At 36.8% G+C, this 22,860-nt stretch overlaps 1 protein-coding gene across 2 annotated transcripts; it reads right to left on the minus strand.

Moving 5' to 3' along the window:
* Positions 1-468: 468 nt before the first annotated feature.
* On the minus strand, positions 469-21,224 carry LOC139116788 (transient receptor potential cation channel subfamily M member 2-like). 2 transcript variants are annotated; one of them, XM_070679446.1, is made up of 27 exons: positions 21,075-21,224; positions 20,346-20,450; positions 19,891-19,952; positions 19,470-19,629; positions 17,689-17,869; positions 16,060-16,235; positions 15,163-15,349; positions 14,531-14,744; positions 12,743-12,909; positions 12,412-12,509; positions 11,903-12,037; positions 11,549-11,620; positions 11,235-11,382; positions 9,235-9,442; positions 8,375-8,603; positions 7,962-8,060; positions 7,410-7,459; positions 6,953-7,076; positions 6,358-6,486; positions 5,012-5,260; positions 4,440-4,611; positions 3,952-4,099; positions 3,451-3,644; positions 2,973-3,105; positions 2,763-2,805; positions 2,189-2,239; positions 469-2,055 (listed from the first exon to the last, which is right to left on the minus strand). In XM_070679446.1, exons 2-26 carry the CDS (start codon positions 20,400-20,402, stop codon positions 2,192-2,194), a joined length of 3,483 nt encoding a protein of 1,160 aa, XP_070535547.1. In that variant the 5' UTR covers positions 20,403-20,450; positions 21,075-21,224; the 3' UTR covers positions 469-2,055; positions 2,189-2,191. The 2 variants fall into 2 exon arrangements, with proteins under 2 accessions (XP_070535547.1, XP_070535546.1); XM_070679445.1 differs by lacking the exon at positions 21,075-21,224 and having other exon boundaries at positions 20,346-20,645.
* Positions 21,225-22,860: the final 1,636 nt, after the last annotated feature.

Raw genomic sequence — 22,860 nt, forward strand, 5'->3', positions numbered from 1 at the left:
GTTCGTCAAGCTGCACTAGACTAAAATTTAACAATCAAAATCAATCTGAAGCCATAGACTTGTTCGACATTATGGCGCGTTGAGCTCTCAAGTTGGCGTTCTAAATTTGCGCGAGCTCAAAAATGTAACGCGGCGCGCAGGTCTTCTTGTTGAGAATATAAACCCTGGCTCCAGCCAATCAGATTGCCGGATTCCAGCTAAGCATATTATAATTAACCGCATTACAAATATAGAAAATAGTAAGTAAGGCGATGCCAGGGATATACTACTCAAGGGTACTTTATAAGTTAACGCCGAAAGAACCAGTGTAAATGAACTTTGAAACCAATAACGCAATTAGGCTCATTTACACATATGTACCATTTCCCACCGCACTTGGTTCTTAATATAGGCACCAAAGCGCAACGGATTTTTTTTGCGTACCATATAGAGTCACTTGAGAGTTGAACAGCCTAAGTACCCATGTTTGACATTAAAGTTGAAGATACCATTTTATTTCTATAATAAAACACACATCTACAAGAGGAAAATGCTTCAATGCATTTGCGTATTCATATTCTTTTCAATAAATCTCAAAAAGCTGAACCAAACTTTGTCAAACGATAACATATATCTTCACGGCTAGGCTGAGGTTTGTGATGTCGTAATTATCCTTTCCGTTCAGAGTCGATTTTCTATCGTATCACGTGACGAGATCATTAACTTTCTTTCTCTCAATATACTTCAATGACTGGTACAAAAGTATGAAATATCCTTTCCATCGAAAATGCAGTCCTAAGGAAACTTATAAAATGTTAACAAGGAATTTATCTCGTTGTGACTAACTATCTTGTATTTCATATATTGTATTCTCTCGCCTTAATGTCAACTTTCTCGAACCATTCGAATGATATATTACGAAAGACAGCTACTTAATAATATATCAACCAATAAAGACATGAGCAAACAAACGGTATTTGAAAGTTGATGCATACGCAAAGTCTGTAATTTTTCCCACCAAAATTTCAGTTCTACGTTTTACCAATATTTAAAGCTTTTGTGTAATTTTTTTGGATAAATTTGGATCAAATGGACATCACTTTTCATCGACAATACTTTTTTATCAAATTTTGGCAAAAATCAGAAAAAAATGACTGGATTTCAGTTTTATTAAGGCAAAAAACTTGACTTTAACGCTCAAAGGATTAATGATTACCATATTGGAAACAGTTGTAAATAGCATACAGTTCGGCATCTGTCACGAAACATATAATTTGAATGACACAAATAACACAATCCTAAAATATCATACTGCAAATAATGCACAGTAATCGATAGCATTCCCGGAAGATGTCAATATATGTGCACCATTTACTTTTAACATTAAAAAAACAAGCTAACAGTTTATATCCAATGAAACCGAGGCACGTACTCTCAGACAGGTTTACCCTACATAGTCCTGATGACTTTGAAATAAATAATGCGATCTATACTTATATCCTCCGAAAGATCCGGAAGAGCGCCAATACGAGTGAATGCCTAGCTTACAATAATCAAGGTATCATTATAATCGTTTTCCTACACATTTACTATTTTTAATATTCAAACAGTTAAAACGAATTGCTATGGACATGTGGATGGTTTATCGATCGCTATTATAAACGACCTCCAAAATTTCTGATGTATGAATGTATACATTGTAACATCCTGGGTACACTCGTCCAAAATTTGGAAAGAAATGAGTTTATGCCGTTGGCTTCTGCAATATGAAAATGGCCGAAATGGGTAGGCATTGTGACTGTAGGTATTTCGTCAAGAATGGAAGCGTTCAGTGTGGATTTGAAGACGAGGGAAAGAGTTTCAAAAGGAAAGAACCCGCACACGAGTAAACAAACAAACATCCGTGTTTAACTTTACACATACACTAAAGTGTTCATTATTTGATACAAAAAGTGCAACACCCTCAAACTTTCATGGCTACTACAGGAAGAAGTTCACAGCTATAGATATCATAGTTTAGAGATGACAAAAAAGTAAACCCAAATAGCACGAGACTGGAGGCTTCACGTTCACTCTCTGAAAGAGAAATAAAAACCACAAGGTCAGGATTCATAGAGAACAGACGATTATAAACATAAAAAACAAAGATTTGCCTCCCGTCTTGATGCAATCAAATTAGCAATTATTTTCTGGTTTCCTTTCTACTTACCTTTTACTTTTTAACACGTATGTCTTCTACAATTGATATTACCCTTTCAAGCTAAAAGAGATTTGTATCGTCATTAATAGTGTTGTTAGAAATCAATATCTCAAATCTGTACTTAATCGCAAGTAGACAAGTAGTGCATATAAAACGTATATGTGAATATGTAAATCTATTATGTGAAATGATTTTCACTGAAACATTGGAAACAATACATGTCTGAGTTACTTATTTATTGAATTATAACTTGAAAATTCGGGAAATGTTAGAATTAATTAGCTAATCTTTATGTCCCATATTTTTCCCTTTACTCATAACTGTAATCTTAAGGTTAATTTGTATGAATAAAACGGAAATATATCTATAGTAAATGACATCTGATACCTTTTTGTGCGTCTATGTCCACCAGTCCATCTGCCTGTCTATATGTCTCTTAGTCTGTCTGTCTGTCTGTGTCTGTCTGTCTGTCTGTCTGTCTGTCTGTCTGTCTGTCTGTTCATTCTCCCTCTCCAAAATGTATAATACTCACATACACATTAAGTAAAAAACTATGCAATCGTTATAATGCTGCAATACTCACTTGATTTTCAAGCCCCTCAATTTGCTGAGATACATGATCCAGTCTGTAATATGAACAAGCCATACTATAATTCGAAGAGGTTTCATTTTATGAACTATTGTCTGGATGAAAACGTCAGTTTAAGGACTTTTTTATAATGATAATGGGGTAAATGGTTTAACCAGAATATATGAACATATCTATCAAATAATAACAGTTAAATTTACAAACCTTTCAAATGCTACATCTAAATTTTTGTTTTCATTGTCTGCCTTTTCTGATTCCTTACTTTCCATGTACCTCTCGGTATTAATAAGTTCAAACAATCCAATATTCTTTTGTTCTTCATTGGTCAGGTTTAACCCTGTCATTACAAAAGAATGACATTGTTGAGATTAAAGATCGCAAAGATCAATCGCACAAGATTTAACACTGTGCCGTTATAATACTACCAAGTTTACGTCTTTGTTTTCAGTCATTGATAAATTTTTATTTTGTGAAAAGGGATAGCGAGTTACTAAACACAATATCATAATAGAATTCGAAAAACTTTCAATTCTTTACTTTTACTCAGTGAACTACCTCAATTTCTACTGTAAATAAATACTACATCACAGTCTGATAACTACAATCAAAATGTTCAAGCGTTCACTGCTGTATTAGTATGAACGTGATATCAAATTTCACAATAACTATAGCTAATACATACTCAACGGCACGGAGGTACAGATATGTTTGCTGCCACGAAGTTTCATACAGACACCGTGAATCAACAGCCATGCGTGGGATAGAATTATAAGTGGTGGGCATAGCGCTGGACGACCTTTGTACTCAACAATCAATCCGTATCTTTGATATTTCCAGAAGATATCAGTGTTATCTTGTACCGCAGCGAAAGTGTAACTAAAATATTAACAGTGAGGAAGTAAGATAAATACACACATAATATACATAGATATGTGTGTGTGTGTGTGTGTTCGTGTGTCTGTGTGTGTCTGTGTGTTCACATGTAATATATAGTATTTCATAAGTACGTACCAAGTCGAATTAACTGTCATGAAGAGAACTCAACAGTAAATCAATCAAATTCTCAAAATTTTGTTCCGAAATTTGCCAAATTACATTATCGATATATTTTCAACGACCCACATTTTCCTTTCAAATGCCGCCACGGTTCCAAAAGCAATACTATTCTTCATTGGTCACTAACCTGAACATGGCAATCAGTAGATTTAAGAGAAGTACGTTTGACAGCATCATGTACAGTGCCAATAGAACTAAGACAAACCAACGGTCTCTAGAACACGTCTGCAATTCACCATCTGTAAGTGTCAGGTTACCAGTACAGGATTCGTCGTCTGAAATCAAAGCAAAACAAACACTCCTTATCCATACGTATACAAGATCATCGTGTTACATAATCGTTATGTTATCATCCCGTTTAGAGATTCATATATATAATATCGCTAAGCGATGTAACAAACTCCTGTTCAGAACTGGTGTCATTTAAGTTGTCTCGTAATAATTGAATTACCAAATATTATTTGTACCCAGGTTTCCTATTCATATGATAACAACCTCTGCGATAGTGAATTTAAAAATGTTATACACAATAGGATTTCCATTACGTTACCTATATTTTAATCAACATTTAGATTTACGATAGAATTATTAGGCAGAAAGCAAGTATCCATTTACCAGAAATGTCATCTAGAAAGAGTTCCCCGTATATCTGGAAATACGGTCTGTAGAAAATCCCTGTGAACAGTGACGAAGGACTTCCCCCGGGGTTGAGGACTGCTTGAACAGCCACGCCGTAGCCGACCATTATTACAAACAATATACCAATGAAGACAGACAGATCCACCAACTTTTTAATAATTGAAAGAAAAATTGAAGATTTGCTTAACTTTAAAGACAAGTAACATAAAGAAAACATAAACTTGGTTTAGTCTGTAATTTGTGAACGTGTGAGTGGCGTGAACGCGATGAATTGGGTGTAACTGTTACAGGGGAGTTTCCCCAGAATCACAAAACTAACTCACTATTGCGCAGACTCAAAGGTAGAGCGCGTTCAATCACTTGGAAAACCCGACTTCGACAGCCAACTTTCAAAAAGGTTTGCGTGGAAAAGGAGAGAGGAGGAACTGTTGCAAATTATTCTATTTTTTTTGAAAATTCACCGACTTGAACAAATTCCGAGAAATACAGTTTATTCTACATTTAAATAAAAAAAAACAATAATCAGGGAATATGTATCGTATACCTACCATTTTTTTAATCATAAGGACTTTTGGCCCGATATGTCGATTAATCGAGAATACGTCTAGCAGACGAAAGTAGAAAACCCACAAATCGATGGCCCAGATATACCTTCCAATGTCATGTCGAACAAAATATCTGGTGACTAAACCGATGTAAAACGCTGCCATGCTGATAGAATCTACTATGTTCCAAACGCTCCATGTGATCCAAGACAAAAATTTCTTAGAGATACCATTGGTCTTCTGCTGCGCAATCTGCAATGAAACACAAAACAAAATACACCACTAACTACTATCTTCAGTGATTCACTGTCACATAGCCCTTAATAGTCTGGCAATAAAGACTTTTCTCATAAACCACCAAGCGTTACAAAATTGTTCATAAAATTCGTAAATCTTAACTGAAATTGGTATGGAAAATGGATATTGAAATTGAAAACAATTGCTGAAATGTATGAAGAAACCTATTGTTTTCATACTTTTGTCGCAGGTTTAGACAAGTGCCCCTACAAATGACTTTGTTCAAATCAGAAAATACGGCAAGAATAGAGGGGGCTAATTGTAAGCTTCTTGTATTCTTAGGTTTTCGTTCGTACTATAAATGCTTTATTTCGTGATGGTAATAACTCAAAGGAAATGTTTCACCTATACTTACTGAAACAAAACCGAAAATAAGAAAATCGTGTGTTACACCGATCATCTTTGGCCTTCTTCAAAACTTACCTTAAGAACTAATTCTTGTGCGTCGATTGTCTGTATTTACACGACGCAATTAGAAAATTGGCATTTGTACACACTTACAGCTAACCGATTTTAGGATGGTTTGTGCCACGAAATTCGGAGACTTTTACTAAACTTTCCCCAAGCCAACTTTCAACCCTTGTCTTTCCAAACATCGAATAAAAAGTAAGAGGTAACAGTGTTAATTTTGGTACTAGAGAAACAAACTATATTCAATTTACCGATATTTAAAATTTAAAACGGCCGCCATCCCTGTATTAACTCTATGGAAAAATACATTTCTATTTCAAAAGAATAAGACGGTGAAAATTATATTTTGGCCAAAAGCTTAAAATGAGTCCCCGCGAGTCGTAGATCAGAAAAATATTGTGAAATTTTGAGTAATACCTGGTGTATACCTTAATTACAAAGCATACTTTAGGTTTTCACACGACTTACAGCGTGAACTAACTGGCACGATGTCATGACAATTGCGATTTACTGAAGTATTTACTATGGCGTTACGCAGACCATAATTTTACTTTGCAAAAGTGGTAACACTAGACCATCAATCAAGGAAAACATTCTTTACTTGACGTATCTTAGGTCATTGTTATAAACACTCGACCTACCTGTCTTATTTCATCAAAGAGTAGAGATGTGACCCACACTACCAATACCACTTCTGCCACAGAATAAAGTTCGTCGTATTTGACCAGTAGTACATAGCTGAACAGTAGCAAGAACGCGATATATGAAAACTGCCAGAAAAAAATACTCGTATAATATTGTGGAAAGTTTAAATGTAACTTTGATACGCTTCAGTAAAGATACCTGGATAGTTTGATAGTATGTTTATTTTCATTTTACAGTTACTGTATTCTATTTTCATATGCTATGGAAACGCGTTCTTTGTGGCACTTTGTAAATATTGAACATCTTCAGCCGTACAAGTTTAGGTGAAAACAATTGGTTGGTACTGTCTGGCATTGTCTACTGATCGGTGGCATTGTCTACTAATCGGACTACATTAATCAGCACTAGGCGTCACCATAGTAGTTCGTACAATCAAGAGAAGTACCTTCAACTACTGAACCGAAGGCAAAGAAGCCTCAGGGACTTTAGGATGGCTGTTTTTGTTTTTCTAAAAAAAACGGTATAGCATTTATCTTTATTTACTTTCGCAGGAAAACTCACGAACATTTAGATTCATGGATTGTCACTTACGGTTGAATAGTAGAACTTAACCACTGGACTTCCGAAGAAGTATTTCAACTTTTTGACTCTAGTAAGGTTCTCATCACCATCGTTTCTGCCTCTCTGTGTCGTATCGTACGCCGTTGCATTTGTACTGTAGGTTGAAAGAGTCAAGTGGTCCGAATATTATCATAAGAGCAATAGAAACAATAAAATTTCAGCTGTTCAAATATCAACAACATCTTCTTTAAAACCTCGGTGTTCTCACGTGTTAACGTGGTCGGGATGCGGTGTCTTCTTATATCTCGTGTCTGTATTAACCAGGACACCCAGCGTATGACTTGAGCGATGTTACAAAGTATTGAATTATGGAACAATAAATATAGCTTCAAAATTGTAAAAAGTTAGAGTAATTTAAATGAAAGTCATATTGTTGTTTAAGATCATAATCAAGTGACATTATCACAAAATATCACCTGGTACATACTTTTTGTCTACCCCTGTGGCGCCCTCAGCTACCGTATCAGGAGCTGCATCCTGTCGGATGTAAAACACAAATCAAATAAATGCAAATAGAATGATAGAAAAGTGTTTTTGTTGAGCGGCAAAAACAAGGCTAAATAAGTTAAAACGAAAGATTCCATTGTTAATGTCCAAACCTGAGACCGTCGACCATCGAATCTCTTATTTTTGGTAACTTCTTTATTTTAGTTTTGCGATTCATAAAAATAATAACCACATTCATTACACATCTGATTTATGGCAAAGATTCCGAATGTCGATGTTTGTGCAAGTATGTATATGTGAGTGCTTCATGAACTCTACAGCGTCAGTAACTATTGAAAATTGTTACAGCGTCAGTGACTATTGAAAATTGTAACTACTTAGCTCGGCTACTGAACCACTCTTTTGAAAGGGTGGGGATTTATCCTAGCAGATTTGAATGTCATGTCTTAGCTAGGATACTGTTTGCCGTACGCTTTGAGTTCGATTCCACTGTGAATTATACACACATTCTACCTATAATTAGTACACTTACATTTGTTTCTTGACACTTGACCTCATAGTCCCCGCTATCTGGTTCTCTATAATGCATTAAGCATAAGAGTAAAGGCGGACACAGTGTGCAGCAAGAGATCTATAAACGAACAGAGAAACACATAATTCTTGGACTGAATAAAGTTTGTTGATATGGACAAAGTTGCAGTGTTTATTCACTACCGGTAGTTTAGAATTTCCACACGCGGAGTACATGCACTAGACAAGTTCGCGTGCACACACGGAAACATAATGTCGTACATAGCAAACATTACGAGACTTCATCCATCCATCTATCCATCTATCCACCCATCCATTCATCCTTCCATCCATCCAGCCATTCATCTGCATCCTTACGCACGGTGAACATAATGTAAATAGACTGAACAGCAATCAGATGGTACTGTAACTAACCCTGAACATCGATGTACGCTGTGGATCAATTTTTCCATACCAGACGTTGCTCAGCAGTTCCTGTACTGCGGTATGGGCGATAAAATTCATACTCCTTGCGCTGAATGCGAGATCAACGCAAGAAGAATCGCCCCAGTGTGTTAGCTTGCGTGATAGAAGTGCCAGAGTTTGCTTCTCACTGGCATTGTAACATCGTGTCAGAATCTCTATTGCTAATTGCTCATAATCTCTGAAAAAAATATATTATAAATGATATCAGATAATTTTCCTGTAGGATTAAAGAACATTATACAATATTAATTCGTTAGTTATTCATTAAATATTTATTTATCACTCTCCGATAGTTGAACACTTATCACACAGAATAAATTGCCAACCAAATTCTAGACTGATGGTTACATTCCCCTGATATCATTTCTGATATGCTAATATACGGATGTATTACTTTAGTCATCATGCCTCAATCTGGCTCTTTCGTTTCTATACGAGTCTTTCCCTTTTAAACTGCATTTATACTTTCAGATTAAAGGTAGCTGTTTGTGATGGTGATGATTAAATCTACATATTAATAACTTTTTGCATAATTTACTCAGGTTTTTTCCCTAACATAAAACATCCACAAAACGGTATACATGCTAAATAATCTATTTATGATATACTTTTCAAACTCCCATCTGTTTATAAAGTGCCTGTACTTCGTAAACATATGACAATCTGTAACGGCAAAAACATTTTAAATCATTTAACATTCGACAAGTTATCACATAATGCAGCTTTTTCTGCCCCGGGAAGTTTTGCCAACGCTTCAAGATCATTTACAAATTGGGTGTCAAGAAAACAATTATTAATCGAACCCCTACTTTGCGCTTTGCATCATGCCATCACGTGAATCAATATCATCTTCTGTGCTTGCAATGTATCTAAGGCACTGCATAGCTACCAGTGAGGCTGCCATAGTGTCCCCAATCTCTTCCAGGAAGAATTTAGCCATGTCATGTTGATTTAGGAACACAGACCACAGAAAGAGCTCACGCCATGGATTGTCAAAATATTCTCTTCCGGTTCCGTCTGTGAAATGTATACGAACAGCACATCAGTCTGACACAAAAATAAATTCCCGAGAAATGGGGGTCAGGATGGAATCCAAAGCCCAAACGAAGGAAGTATGACTGAAGTGACCCCAACGGTATCAGATAACGGGGATGACCATATAAGTTCGGTTTCCCAGACAAGTACATTTTATTGTTTTAAAGATTGGACAGAATGCTTGATATACGTTCAGTATATTTACGTATATTGACGTATATGGAACACAATATTAATTGCACACGTAACGTATATCTTTGTATATGGAACATTTCAATACGTTGATATGCGTAGCGTATATCTATGCAGATCAAGAGTATACGTAATGCAGATCTTTGCACAACAACTGTACACTGTACATATGCATTTTATTAGTATACATACGTGTATACTTAACGTATTTGACACATGTGCAGAATCAGTATATATTGTTGTATATCAAGCATTTTGCCCAGTGATATGGTGTTTACACTGTGAAGTAGCATAGCGATGATCTGATTAATGGTCATGCAGAAACACGGTAAACCATATCGTCATGCTACATATGTGAATAGATTAATACAATTTGAACACGATTGGAACTAATTTGGGAAAATTGGATGAGAGTAATTATTAGGAAAATGTAACGAAATCGAAATTTTTACGGCTGAAATTTTACAAAATGATAGAATAGTGTAAAATTTGAAATATTGTTCTCATCGAACAAAACAACGAAAACACAACGATTATTGCATACCTCTTTCATCGGATTCATTTTCATAAAAAAAGTTCATTTTTGTGTAAATGTACTAAAGAAATGAGACAAAATGCTTAAAATTTCTCTAATTAACGACTTTTGAGTCAGGGCACTTTTGAAATGCCCCTGACTTTTTCGTGAATTTAAGGCTTCATAAACATTAAATTGAGTCAGGGCACATTTTAAATGACCCTGACTGACTTAACTGTAAATCAATCGAAAAGTTTCATTTTGGTCGATGAAAAGTGACAAACTGAGATCATTACTAGTGTTTCAGTAATAAAGAAACTACAGACAAACTCTCATACTTTCATTGAAATATGAATACTGTTCATATGTTTTGAACAATATTGCATTAGATACTATCATGCACTGATTCTTTCTCATAACATTTCAACAGCATCGTAAATTTTGAATAAAATTTTAAAGATGGTAAGTAAATATGGTGTAATATTAGACAAATTTCTAAAATTTTTGAGAAATATTGCCAATCCAATTATCCCAAATTAGTTCCAATCGTGTTTTTGCACTACAGCCAAATTTTTGCCAGTGTAAATGATAACATGTCAGGCAAAGTCGTATTTCGAGACATTGACTGCAATAACAGACTGAGAGAACTTACAAATATTAATGCTTTAAGGTAGAATGCGCCTCGGGGACAGATATTCAGACTCTCAAACTTTTTAAATCTTTTTCTGATCTACCAATTGTGCGGTTTATTTTAAAGCTCTTGGTGTAAGAAAACGTTTTACTGTCTTACTTTTTCGAAAATCGAAAATTATACTTCTCTCAAAGGAGTTAACACAAGGATGGCGGCCATTTTGAATTTCAACAACGGTAAATCTTGGGTAATTTGCTCTCTCTAGGACCAAAAGATTTTGAAAGAGAGTGTTTGAAATGTTCCTTGAGGATAGTTTAAGGCTTTCACTTTCGAGGCACATACCACTTCAATGATTTTCTGTATCCTGAATAGGCTCATGGTGGACATCAAAACCTAAATGTTATCAAATGTCTAGAGTATTCAACGCTTAGACTCACTATTTGCCTCTTTTCTCTGCGTTTCAATAACTCCAGATTCTTCTCCGTTTCTTCTCCGTCTGTCCCTCGTAGTACGTATTTTGTAGGTGCCATCGGTCATCTGATCAATTAAGTTTTCTATATCGCGAATCTCGTATTGAATCTCACTCTAAGATAAAATATGAAGACAGCGCAACTTAAAAGGGATACCCTTGTTGAATATTTCGGTCTAATTTTGTGGCCTTCAATGGTGCAAAAGACAACTTAGGTACTTGCTAAAGCTTTGTTTCTGATCTGTAAACTGAGAGAAACAAACAAAAACTATCATACATTACCATTTTCCTGTCTTGTGTTTCATGTCTCTTCACTTTATTCAAAAGCCGATACACAGAACTTGTCGGTTTAGGCTAAAAAAGAACATTTAACATGTTTTCGTAAATGCTCGGGATTTACTGTCCCGAATGATAAAAACTGAGTTGGCGTGAAACTTCTAGGAAAATGATATATGGTAACTCCCTGAATAAAAATAGCGCCTTAAGTTGCTAGCTTTCACGTAGTCACCTTGAATAAATCCATAATTGAATAACACGTAATTTATGACGTCGACCAAAATAAACGACACTTTTTGCTAAAAACCAGCCCATAGAGATTAATGCATTACCTCTAAATAAAACATGTTAAACTTTTACCTGTTTATAAAGTGACGTCAGTTCGTCTACGGTAAGGAATTCGTCAAGAGAGACACCATTTTCTAAGAATAGTTTGACAAACTGCACCTGATTATTAATCAGAGCTGTGTGTAACAAGCCTGGCAAATTCAAATCCTGAAAATTAATTAGAGATAAAACCGTTGCTCGGGTATTACAGATCCACTGAAAGGCTATGTCTTTGGATAACACAAACATAAAACACGATTGGAAGTAATATGCGATAATTAGATGGTGAAGTAATGTCTGTTTAATCTGCAAATGTAAGTTCATCTGCTTTTCTTTTTAAGTTAGACACTTGTTTTTATGAGTTATTTGTAATATTGCAACATTCAGCTGTAGGGCACCTAACATTTTTGAGAAACTTAAAAAGTATGAAAATCTAATTATCCCAAATTAGTCCCAATCGTGTTATAATTACTCTGTAGTATATGGCCCATGACAGATAAATAAAATATCGTAGGAAAAACGATGTGCTTCCTCAAATATACCTGCAGTTTATCTTTACACTTGGATAGGACTCTTTCAGCGATTTCGATCTTGCTGAAGGCAAGCGACAGGCGCAATTGTTCCTTCTCGGCTGTTTTCGCTGAAAAGATAAAACCTATGACATTCAAGGGAAAATTCAACAATAACTTAACCGACGAAAACAAATCAAGTCTGTAGGAATTATATAGGATACACTTGAACAAGATTAAATAATATTTTATCCTACATAATATATCTTAAATTGTTTGCGACATAACGATCACTCAACTTCATCAGGCTGAAGAGTATACCTTGTAACGTAGAAATCATCTCAAGTGGTATACGAATACCTACCCTTGACAACAGTGTTCAATATGGCAGAGTCGATTTCCTTGGATGACCCCTTGCATTTCAGTTCATATATATTAAACAGTTTCCTTTCAGCAATGCATTGACGGACAAGTTTAATGATGTCTTGCGATGAAGATTTTAATGTTTCCTCGACCTTTCTTTGAAGATCCCTGAAGACAGATAGATTACCGATTAATATCGCAACTGGGATTCACACAAAAAACCTTTCTACACATACTCTTTTTTCTTGGAATAAATTCTTCACTTCATTCTCACTGCAATGAAGTACAATCAAAGTTTAAAGTACAATTATCGTTCTGTTGAATGTTAAGTCAGAACGAACGTGTCAACTGTTTTTATCAATTAGCAGTAAAGCTCTGAAACATACTTTCAGCACTTCGGATTATTCAGCAAGCAGGGACGTATGTTTTCAAAAAATATGTTCTTTTGTGAGTCATACAAATTGACGACAAAGAACGACCACCAGGAAATTTTAAAAATGTCTGTTGCACATGTTACTGGACACGATGTTACCCGTAACCTTGCTATATGTACATTTATCTTGTAAACTTCACTACCTACATCCTATATCGTGCCGGCTCTCTTGCAAAGAATTGCATCACTAGTTTTAAACTCCAAGTAGAGGTGGCAGCCAAGGAAAGGTTGCAAAACTTCCGTAGGTGACTTTGTACATAAAGGCGTTTGAATATTAATAGTAAACGCAACTATTTGAAGCAGTAAAATTAATATTTCCGTTTGCGTTTTTGACATTCTGTGGCTCTGCCGTATATAACCTCATTATGTGACCAGACTTGCGTATAATTGAAACGTTTGTGATAGATAATTACACATAATGATCAGCTATTTCCATCTGATATTGTGATTAGAATGGTATGACGTTAGAAATCTGAGGTCCAAAACCGTTTGACAAAACGGGATATATACTCATCTAAGATAAATGTCTTTGCATTCTTCTTTGACATAAAATGCTGTATGTTAAATTACCGTCTTATTGCTACCTTACTTCTCTGTTTACGGAAATATGGTATATGACCTCGATTGATAAGTCGTGGCGTAGGGGTAAGCTTTACTGGGAGCATGTAGTCACAGGTGACCAGCACAGCAAAGGTTCATATATTCCTGCCTCACTTAAGAATCGATTTCAACAAATGTCTCAAATATTCACCCGAAATTATTACCAAATCATGATACAAAGCTAGAAATTATATTGCAATATTCAATGATTCTGAATGCAATTATTATGCGAACTAAATTATCATACCTCTTTTCGTAACATTAAAACGTTTATTTGTTAAACGAAGTTGTTATAAATCACCATTTTGGCAGATGGTTTTGGTAATGCATTAGAGCGCCGCTACTTCTTTTCCAGTGCTTACTCTTTAACCCACAGTACGGATACCATAAAAGTTTGCAAAAGTCGCGCACGATGTGAGATTTGTGCGCCCCGAACGTTCGCCGCCTGTACTAATCTTTAACGGGCCTGGCCGGGCGTAATGCGTGAAAAACGTACCGATGTGAAGGCTCTTTTCCCATAGCTTTACAGAGGCACGTGATTCTATAGATATGATAAGAGACAATACCGCATTTCCAGCGAACTTCTTCTTTTCTGATTTCAATCGCACAGAAAGTGCGCTAACCTACTGAATTAGTGTGCGGTTTTGATACGAGTAGCGCATTTTGTGCATAACCGTTAGAGTTCCTATAAGACAATCAAATTGTTTCCATCTCGGAGACTGGGCCGAACACATCTGTCATAGACGTAACTCTTACCTTTCGAATGAAATGAGTTTTTCATCCTTGCTATCTTCCCTGTACGGTTCCGGCGCGTTTCTTATTGCCCATGCCAGCAAATCAGCCGCTCGACCAGAACCTTCTATGATGACTGTCGGAGTGCCGTTCTTGGTAGCACTTGCTACCTCTCCCAGAGTACCTGGTCCACCTTCCAGTACCAAACAAACTACCGGTACTCTGATTTCTCCTTTATCTGTGCGTAGATAAAAAGTTGTACAGCGTCTAAAATAAGGTCACATTCCGACGAAAATTGGGGTCATTTATACAATAGAATCCTTATCGATATCTTACTTTTAGAGGGTTGACTCATTTTGTCACCATTGGTTCTTCAAAGTAGTAGAGTTTTTTCGGGAATTCATGCAGGTTAATATCACCATTGTTTATTCAACGTGAAAAAATTGACATATTAACAAATTAATAGCACATCAATTTCTTGGATTGTAATCGTTGCGATTTTTTACAAAAATAAGTTAACGGAATATATGTTGTGTTTTTATTGAAATAGACTGTAAGTTAATTGAACAAAAAATTAATCCAATAATGGCATGAATTTTGGTCTCATTATTATCTTCAGAGTCTAGTTCAATCATGTGACTACAAACTGTACACACCTGGTTTCTTATTGTACTCAGAAATTGCCTTTTCTATTTTGCCACGCAGTTCTGTTGCAGTGGAGTAGTCATGAACACGACCATCGTCCACCAAGATGAAATGTGTGTGATTAGGATCAAGAGAAACTTCGCCCTGCTGTGTAGAACATCTCACATGGTAGCTGGCAACATTGGAACGTCTGTGTTTCTGAAATGCATTTTAAAAACAATGTTATACTTTTCCTGCTACGTTATATGTGTTTTGGTCTAGTAATTACTAGTCTTAGATCAAACAAAAAACATCTTTTGCCTTAACCCTTTCACCCCCAGTTCCCTGTATACAGGTCCAACTTTACCATAGAAAACAATGGATTTGGGACAAACCATGGTGGTGAAAGGGTTAAAAGTTGGCTGCTGTTGATTAGTATCTTCAAATTTGATCAGGGGAAGGGTGTTTTTCTCATGCACACCGTGGCCGCTACATTTGGTCTGGCTATACATACGCATAAAACTGCTCAGTAAGAGCTCTATTCTGCATGCAATTGTGGGAATATTTCACTCCGAGAACATTGATAGGATAGTAAGAGCTCTCTTTCCACAAGACAGTTCCCAACAGTGGATAGGATTTACAGCATCGGAATATTAATATTGGAATATTAATATTGGTTGTGGCTCTTACTAAAGAACAGCAGCCAACTTGAAGGCAAAAGGTGTTCATCCAATCCCAACAGTGGGTAGAATTCCTGCCATCGTACTTTTAATTGTTTGTGATCCCCTTTGTAGATCAATTAAAATCCAGTCACTGTTTCTTTCATTTAACCGTAACATCAAGTTTTAGAAACAAACGTGCTGATGTTCCTACCAAGTAAAGAATATCTTTAACCCCTCATATCCGATATGTTGATTCCTCAGACTTACCGGATTCCGTGCAACGATAAGGTCTTTTCGTTGATGCACCACACCCCAGGGTGTTATGCCAATGTTCACTATCTGTTTTCTACTGTATGACCCACTACCAAGAGTGTAGTCACGTACTGCCTCTCCGACATGTTTCATCACACCGGAATGGGTGCCTCCTGTGATGATCCAAGCGTCTGAAAAAATAATTTTTGTTAAAATCATCCTTGGTGAACTTCCCTTTAATTGTCATTCCAAGCGCATCTTAAGATGGTAATTTCCTTGTCTTATGTAAATTTCAGCATCTCTAATTCATATCGATTTCTCCCAATCGACTGCCAGGGCATTTGCACAATCAATCACGTTAATCTTGTGGCACATTTTTACTACTTCACGAGCTAATGCAGTGGATATACATATCTGTCAGGTAAATAATGTACAATATACCAGTGAGAGAAACATGATGTAATTATTGATACCACTGTTTAATACCGATACTTGTTACAAAGTCTGAGTACACGCAACTTGCACACCAAACGTTGCAGTGACTACATGACTGCTGCTGGATTTCTAGGGAGATTTGACGAAAAAGGAAAAGAATTTCCTCCCGAAACAGCCACATGCTTATGAACCATTTTAATGCATTTGAAGAAGCAATGCAAAGTAAATTGCTAACCAATCGTAAAAACTCTTAGATGGGTTCTGGCGAGAAGACGGTCTGCATGACAGTGAAGAATTTATGTCACATGTAACAAATGTAATTCGCAAAGCTCCCTTCGAATTAAAACCTTTAATTGGACAGAACAACCATTTCTTGGGAGGAGAATGTTTGTGCTAAAAACTCACAAATTGAGTAACATGGAGTATCGCAGTCATCGCAGGAAAAACAACAAATCTACATTGAGCCTCACTCAGGTACATCGACCTAAAGTCACCTGAACAATCTTTCAAGTCTTCCACAATTTATATCCATTTGGGATGTTTCACATTTCCCAAAAAGCTGCTGCCATTAAACTTTAATCCATGCAAGATTATAATGCCTTTGCCAAGATGGGTATAAATACTTAAACACACATATACAGACAATGTACGGACAATGTCTGTCTCGATGTTACCTCCTGCTATCGCGCAACAAAAAGACGCTGAAACGAAAAAGCAAGCGCACTCGGCCCCAAAGTGTTACCCTAAATCGTAAATTAAAATGGTAGTTTTGCGCATAAGCATGATCATAAAAGAACGTCACTTTGATCTGACCCAGAATCGTTCATAATAAACAGCGTTGTATAACACATGCGCTGGTACTTAGCCCTCGATGACTTGCTTATGTCAATAAGACTATAGACAACAACTAATCACAATTACATGTAATGATCGTAGCTAGGTTTATTAAAGTTCGATCGTGTAGGCCTCCTACGCCTATACGCTTCTCTGTACAGAGATATGATAAATATATTCATACAAAGTGTTTAAAGCGTTTACAATGGTATCATTGTGAAGTAAGACGCCTCTCTCACAGCAACTTTTAGGAAAGTGTAAGTCCTTCAATTTTGAGGCGCGCACTTCCGTAAAGTTTGCTTTCGCCAAAACTGTGAAAAAAACACGAGACAACAGGATCTTCCCAGATTATGTTGTTCTTTCGTGCCTCCGTACCTGTACTAAGAGCAACTTTGGTCAAGCCAGAACGGAACACGGTCTTTAATTTTGGCGTCATGGTGAAGTCTTTGGCGCCTCCGGTGACTGATATTAAAAGGTTTGGTGGTTTAATTTTCCAGTGGTTCAGCATCAGGTCCACTATATCGTCCGGGTCAGTTTGATGGTCCAATCTGATGTACTTAAGACGAATCAAAAACAATATTTAAGTAATGAATCAAAAGTTTTGAGCAAGAAAGAGGAGAAACCGGTATATAGTATCAGTTCTTAACAATTTTTATTGATAATTGTGAATTTTGTCATATTTCTTCATCTACAAGAGGGCAGTTTCCAATGATTTGTCGTTATTCTATCTATGTATTTTCTTGCGTTGAGAAGGCCTGTCTAACAGTGATATTGCATTTCTCGATGGAGCAACAACAGTGCGTCGGGGACAGATATCGGGCTCTAAAATTATTACAAGTGACCTACCACCACTTGTAGGAGCTCATTTTGATGTAGGAAACATTTTCACCGCGTGAGTTTTTCGAAAATCGAAAATTTTATTTTTCTCCATAGAGTTAACATAGGGATGGCGGGCATTTTGAGTTTCGGTAAATCTTGGGTTATTTGTTTCTGTAGTACCAAAATTTGCACGATGACCAACGACTCTTATTCTTGGGTTTGAAAGAGAATGATTAAAATATTCCTTGAAGAATGTTTAAGCAAAAGTTAAGTCTTTCACTTTCGAGGCGCATACTACCTTACGGATGAATGCGCAGAAACATAGAACCATGTTGCGCAGAACAGCACGCACGTGCTCGACGCCACATTTTTGAGGAACACGTCGTTAATTTTGTTATGACACAGCTCTTCTACGCACAATGTCGTCTGCAGTTTGTACAGCGGTAAAATCTTCAGCCACCTTCTTAAAATTGCTTCAACATTTTCTCTTTTGAGCTTTCATCATTTTTTGTAAATACATTACAGTGTCAAGGATCAGTTTGGCCAATAATTAACCCAGAGCCAGCTAGGTCAATGAGGTTAGGTACATGTACAACCATACAGGAACTTCCCCTATAAAAGCCGGATTATACTATACAAATGTAAAAATGCCTGATCGGACGCGCCGCGTTTGGTCCCAGAATCCCATAATTCTGCCATGTTTAAGGCGTTCATTGTCATTGAATCTTTTATATGATGTCTGTGAATATGTAGTGACTGACCTTGAGTCGAAAATAAGCTGAAAAAATGTTTCTTTTTTGTCGGAGAACGCATGTTTCAAAATGTGTTCCCTGTACGACAATTTGACCCCTCTTTGCATATGTCACGAAAATGCCCATCATGGTTATTCAAATTTATCTTACAGTCAAAACGATGCTATGAGAACAGATTCAAACACTCCCGCCCAGTGTATGCAAATAGCTGCGTCATCAGTAATCCCCCTACTGTGCGCCCACGGTCCTGTAACTTCCCTTTTAAGAGTACCCTGTCGATGATCATAAGAGAGAATGAAATATATGAATTCCTGACTACATTTTGCAAAACAGTCATAAATCGATACCTGGTGCTATATTTGGCGCTATATAAATTTTGCTAATTGATTGATTGATACTGATTTTTTGCGATTTTCGTGAAAAAGGGTAAAATTAATCGTCTTTTTGAAAAAATCAAGCACGGTGACACCATCAATTTTAATTACTCTGATATGTTGGAAATTCAAAAATTCCTAATTCCAGAATATAACAATACTTTCAATGATTCCGATCGTAACGTACAATAAAAACAATAATGGTCATTACTTTCGCCAGTTTCGTACTGTACCCTGGAAACTTCAAATCACCGTACGCATTGGTTGGTTTTGTCGTAGTACTGGTGTATCCGTCAACTGAATCAGCGATAGGAGAGCCTTTATGTTCCGAACTTTTCACACCGCAACGACGACAGACCCCGTCCTTATGCCTAAGAGGTACAAAGAATTATAGGGTTGACCTAAATATTATCACTTGACATTAAATTCAAGGGTTTGCTTCTGCATGCTATCTATTAGATTTCACGCAGGCGAGGAAGTTCAGTTCATTTAAATGTATACCTATGGTGTATTTACGTTGGGGCACGTCGTTGCGGAAATTCCTGGGTACAGTTTTCAAAAAGGTATTTCTCACTTTATACGAGACTGAATCTCTGTGCATGAAATACAGAAAAGAAATATTCCTAACTTACCCGGTGTCGACATACGTAATACACAATCTCATGTTGAAGTCTTCCTCAGTTTTTTCCAATTTCTGAATAGATTTAAGAGGTAAATGTAGCGATTATGTAGCGATTTGTTAAATATCTAGGCGACTGAAAACTTAGGTAATGGGCAAAATTTGCAATAGAACATACAAAGAATGCATGACATACTCAGTTTCTTCCCTGCCCGACGGCCGCTTTCACGTTTCAATGAACATCTTCGTTCTGAGTTACCAAGTTTAGCAATGAAATGGACAAACAGGTAGAATAATAAGCCCCGCTTTTGTCCGTGTTTTTTCTCAGTGCGTTACATATTGGGACAGCAGGTGGATGAAAAAGCAAATTGGGTACGATATGTCGAATTGATGCTTAGTCGAGGCACATCAGCTTCCTAGAGATTTTAATATTTCTTTATGCAAAATATAGATAAAAGTTTGACTTACTGTTCCGTAGTGTTGGTACAGTTTCAGAGGTACAGTTTCAGGTAGTATTTCCGCCATTGTGTCGAAATAGTCCGAGCTTCAGTTTAGTCGACCAGGCAACCGTAGCTTGCAATTGGAAAGGAAACAGAACGCGTGCAGATCTATTAGTATCGATTTCCAGGATTTACATATGCGGTTGATCGGGGACAACCTTGGAAATGACTTTGGTCATTGTATGAACATCAAGTACCGTTCGTCCAGCAGCTATTTCGTAGCATCAATACAAGACTAGTGAGTTATATTTTAGATAGGATTTGACCCGGAATCATGATTACTTTACGCAGTCAGAAACTTAACCACACCTACGCCAAAACAGAAGTCATTGATTCGGTACAAGCCGCAAGTTTCGCTTCTGTCTAAAGTGTGTAGCGTTCTTTGCTTCCGCGTTTTAACGCATTTCGAGTAGCTGACTATGTAGACTGTCGACAATGCCTTGTGCATTTTCTGTTCCTTATTGATGTAGTCTCTCGCATATACGACGGTGGGTGATCGCAAGCGAAGCGCCGAAGGTAAGGAGTTTCGGAATGCCAAGCTCACGCCTTGGGAGCTACGCTTCCCCTCCGTCGTATGTGCGAGAGACTACACCAATAAGAGACAGAAAAGGCACAAGGGGCTGTGGACAGTCTAGTAGCTGTGTTTGGCGTCATAAATGATTGGCTATTCCGATAGTTGATGTACTCATATGCTTACCTCCCTCCAAGAAAATGTTCGGTGAATTTCGAGTCTGTAACTCAATATAAATCTTTGGATATCTCGACCGCTTCTGCTTCTAAAAGCAGCGGTTGCCAGTCTTACCGCATTGACAAAGCATCTACGCAGTAGTTTCACCTCAGAGCTTGTAACCTTTCTAACATGTGCTGACTGGGACAAGTCAAGGACCGGAAACGCCTTTGTACCTCTTGCTCACAGTGATCCTCTTCTCGGCGTGAATACGCGAGAACAGGCCTGGGGTCGGAACGGGAGTTAGACTCGACGGTGTGCTTTGTGATTGTGTGTGTTATGTAAACACACGAAATATTGACAATTTTCCAAATAAAAGGCAAGAATCTTCATTTTTTTCAAACCTTTATCAAATATAAATTTTCATATTTTCATTTTTACGAGGGTTTTATATGAAAGACACTCAGTATTAAACCATCGCGGCTCTCTGTTAAAAACTTTTCATGGTATAATTTTTATTCCATGTGTCGTGACAGAATACTGACATTGTTTGATCATAATCAGAAATTCTTTAGACAGCATAGTCCATCAGCATTTTCCTTATTTCTTCAACAAATTATCCCAGATGTACAGACGTTTATGTCCCAAAATGTAAAATGTGACTTGTTTGATCGCAAGAAATCATTCGTTTTTTGAAATTCTTTTGTTTCATCTGTAATTACAACACCGTCAAATGGCTTTATTGAATTCAAATGTGAAATTATTCAGATTCACGAACCGAACCTGCCAAGGGTATCAAATTATACTTTATGATTGGCACCCTGTGTTTAAGATTTCGATAGATATCACTTCCATGCATATACAGTCTCTATTTAATAATTACTTTTTGAAGCAACACCTTTCTATGGGATCAATGCTATTAGCGTCATACAAGCCGATGCTTTTCATGCAGACATTGTGTTTTGGGCATTTAAATCAGCTGCACTGTTTTTCATCACCCAACAAAGACACAGCAATAAAGGAAAAACAGACTCGAGACAAGCGATCTGGCGACCGATATAGCGGCTCCACTGTGTTATGCGGTACTCAAAGGGATGCTATGAGAATTCAAAAACTTCCGCCTAGTGTAAGCAAATGGCTGCGTCATCAGTAATCCCCACTACTGTGCGTCCACGGTCTTATAACTTCCCGTTTAATTTCTGACCAGATAAATGTAAAAGAATAAAGTTTTCTTATCAACCACTTGTGGGGCTCATTGTAATGGTTTTAGTTTTTCGAAACTTTATTTTTCCTGATAAAGTTAGCATAGGGATGGCGGCCATATTGAATGTCAAATATCAGTAAATGTCAGGTAACTTTTTCTCTAGTACCAAACTTTGCACGATCACCTTTGACTTTCATTCTCGATTTGGTATGAAATGGTTGAAAGTTTCACTGAGGAAAATTTAAGCAAAAGTTTAAGTCTTTCACTTTCGAGACGCATACTACCTTGATAATTGCACTTTGATAATTGCCGCCGTCGCTGCTATAGGTTTGTTCACACGTGGTCTATTGAAAGTCTACTCTGAGTCTTTACACGGTAAATCTTATCTTGCCTTGAATGTGCAGCACAAACATGTACATTTGTATTTCTTCACTTGATAAAATCCTTTAGTATTACCCGTTTGCTTACGTTTATACATGAATGTATACGAACATATAAATACCGCAACATAAATATTTATAGTAAATTCTATTTGTGCAGGACTATGGCATCATTTGAGGTTGTTTACAGCAGCTGCATGACCTTTGACATTTTGTTTATATACAGAGTCGG

Source organism: Ptychodera flava, chromosome 18, assembly GCF_041260155.1.
Source record: "Ptychodera flava strain L36383 chromosome 18, AS_Pfla_20210202, whole genome shotgun sequence".
NCBI classification, from domain to species: domain Eukaryota; kingdom Metazoa; phylum Hemichordata; class Enteropneusta; family Ptychoderidae; genus Ptychodera; species Ptychodera flava.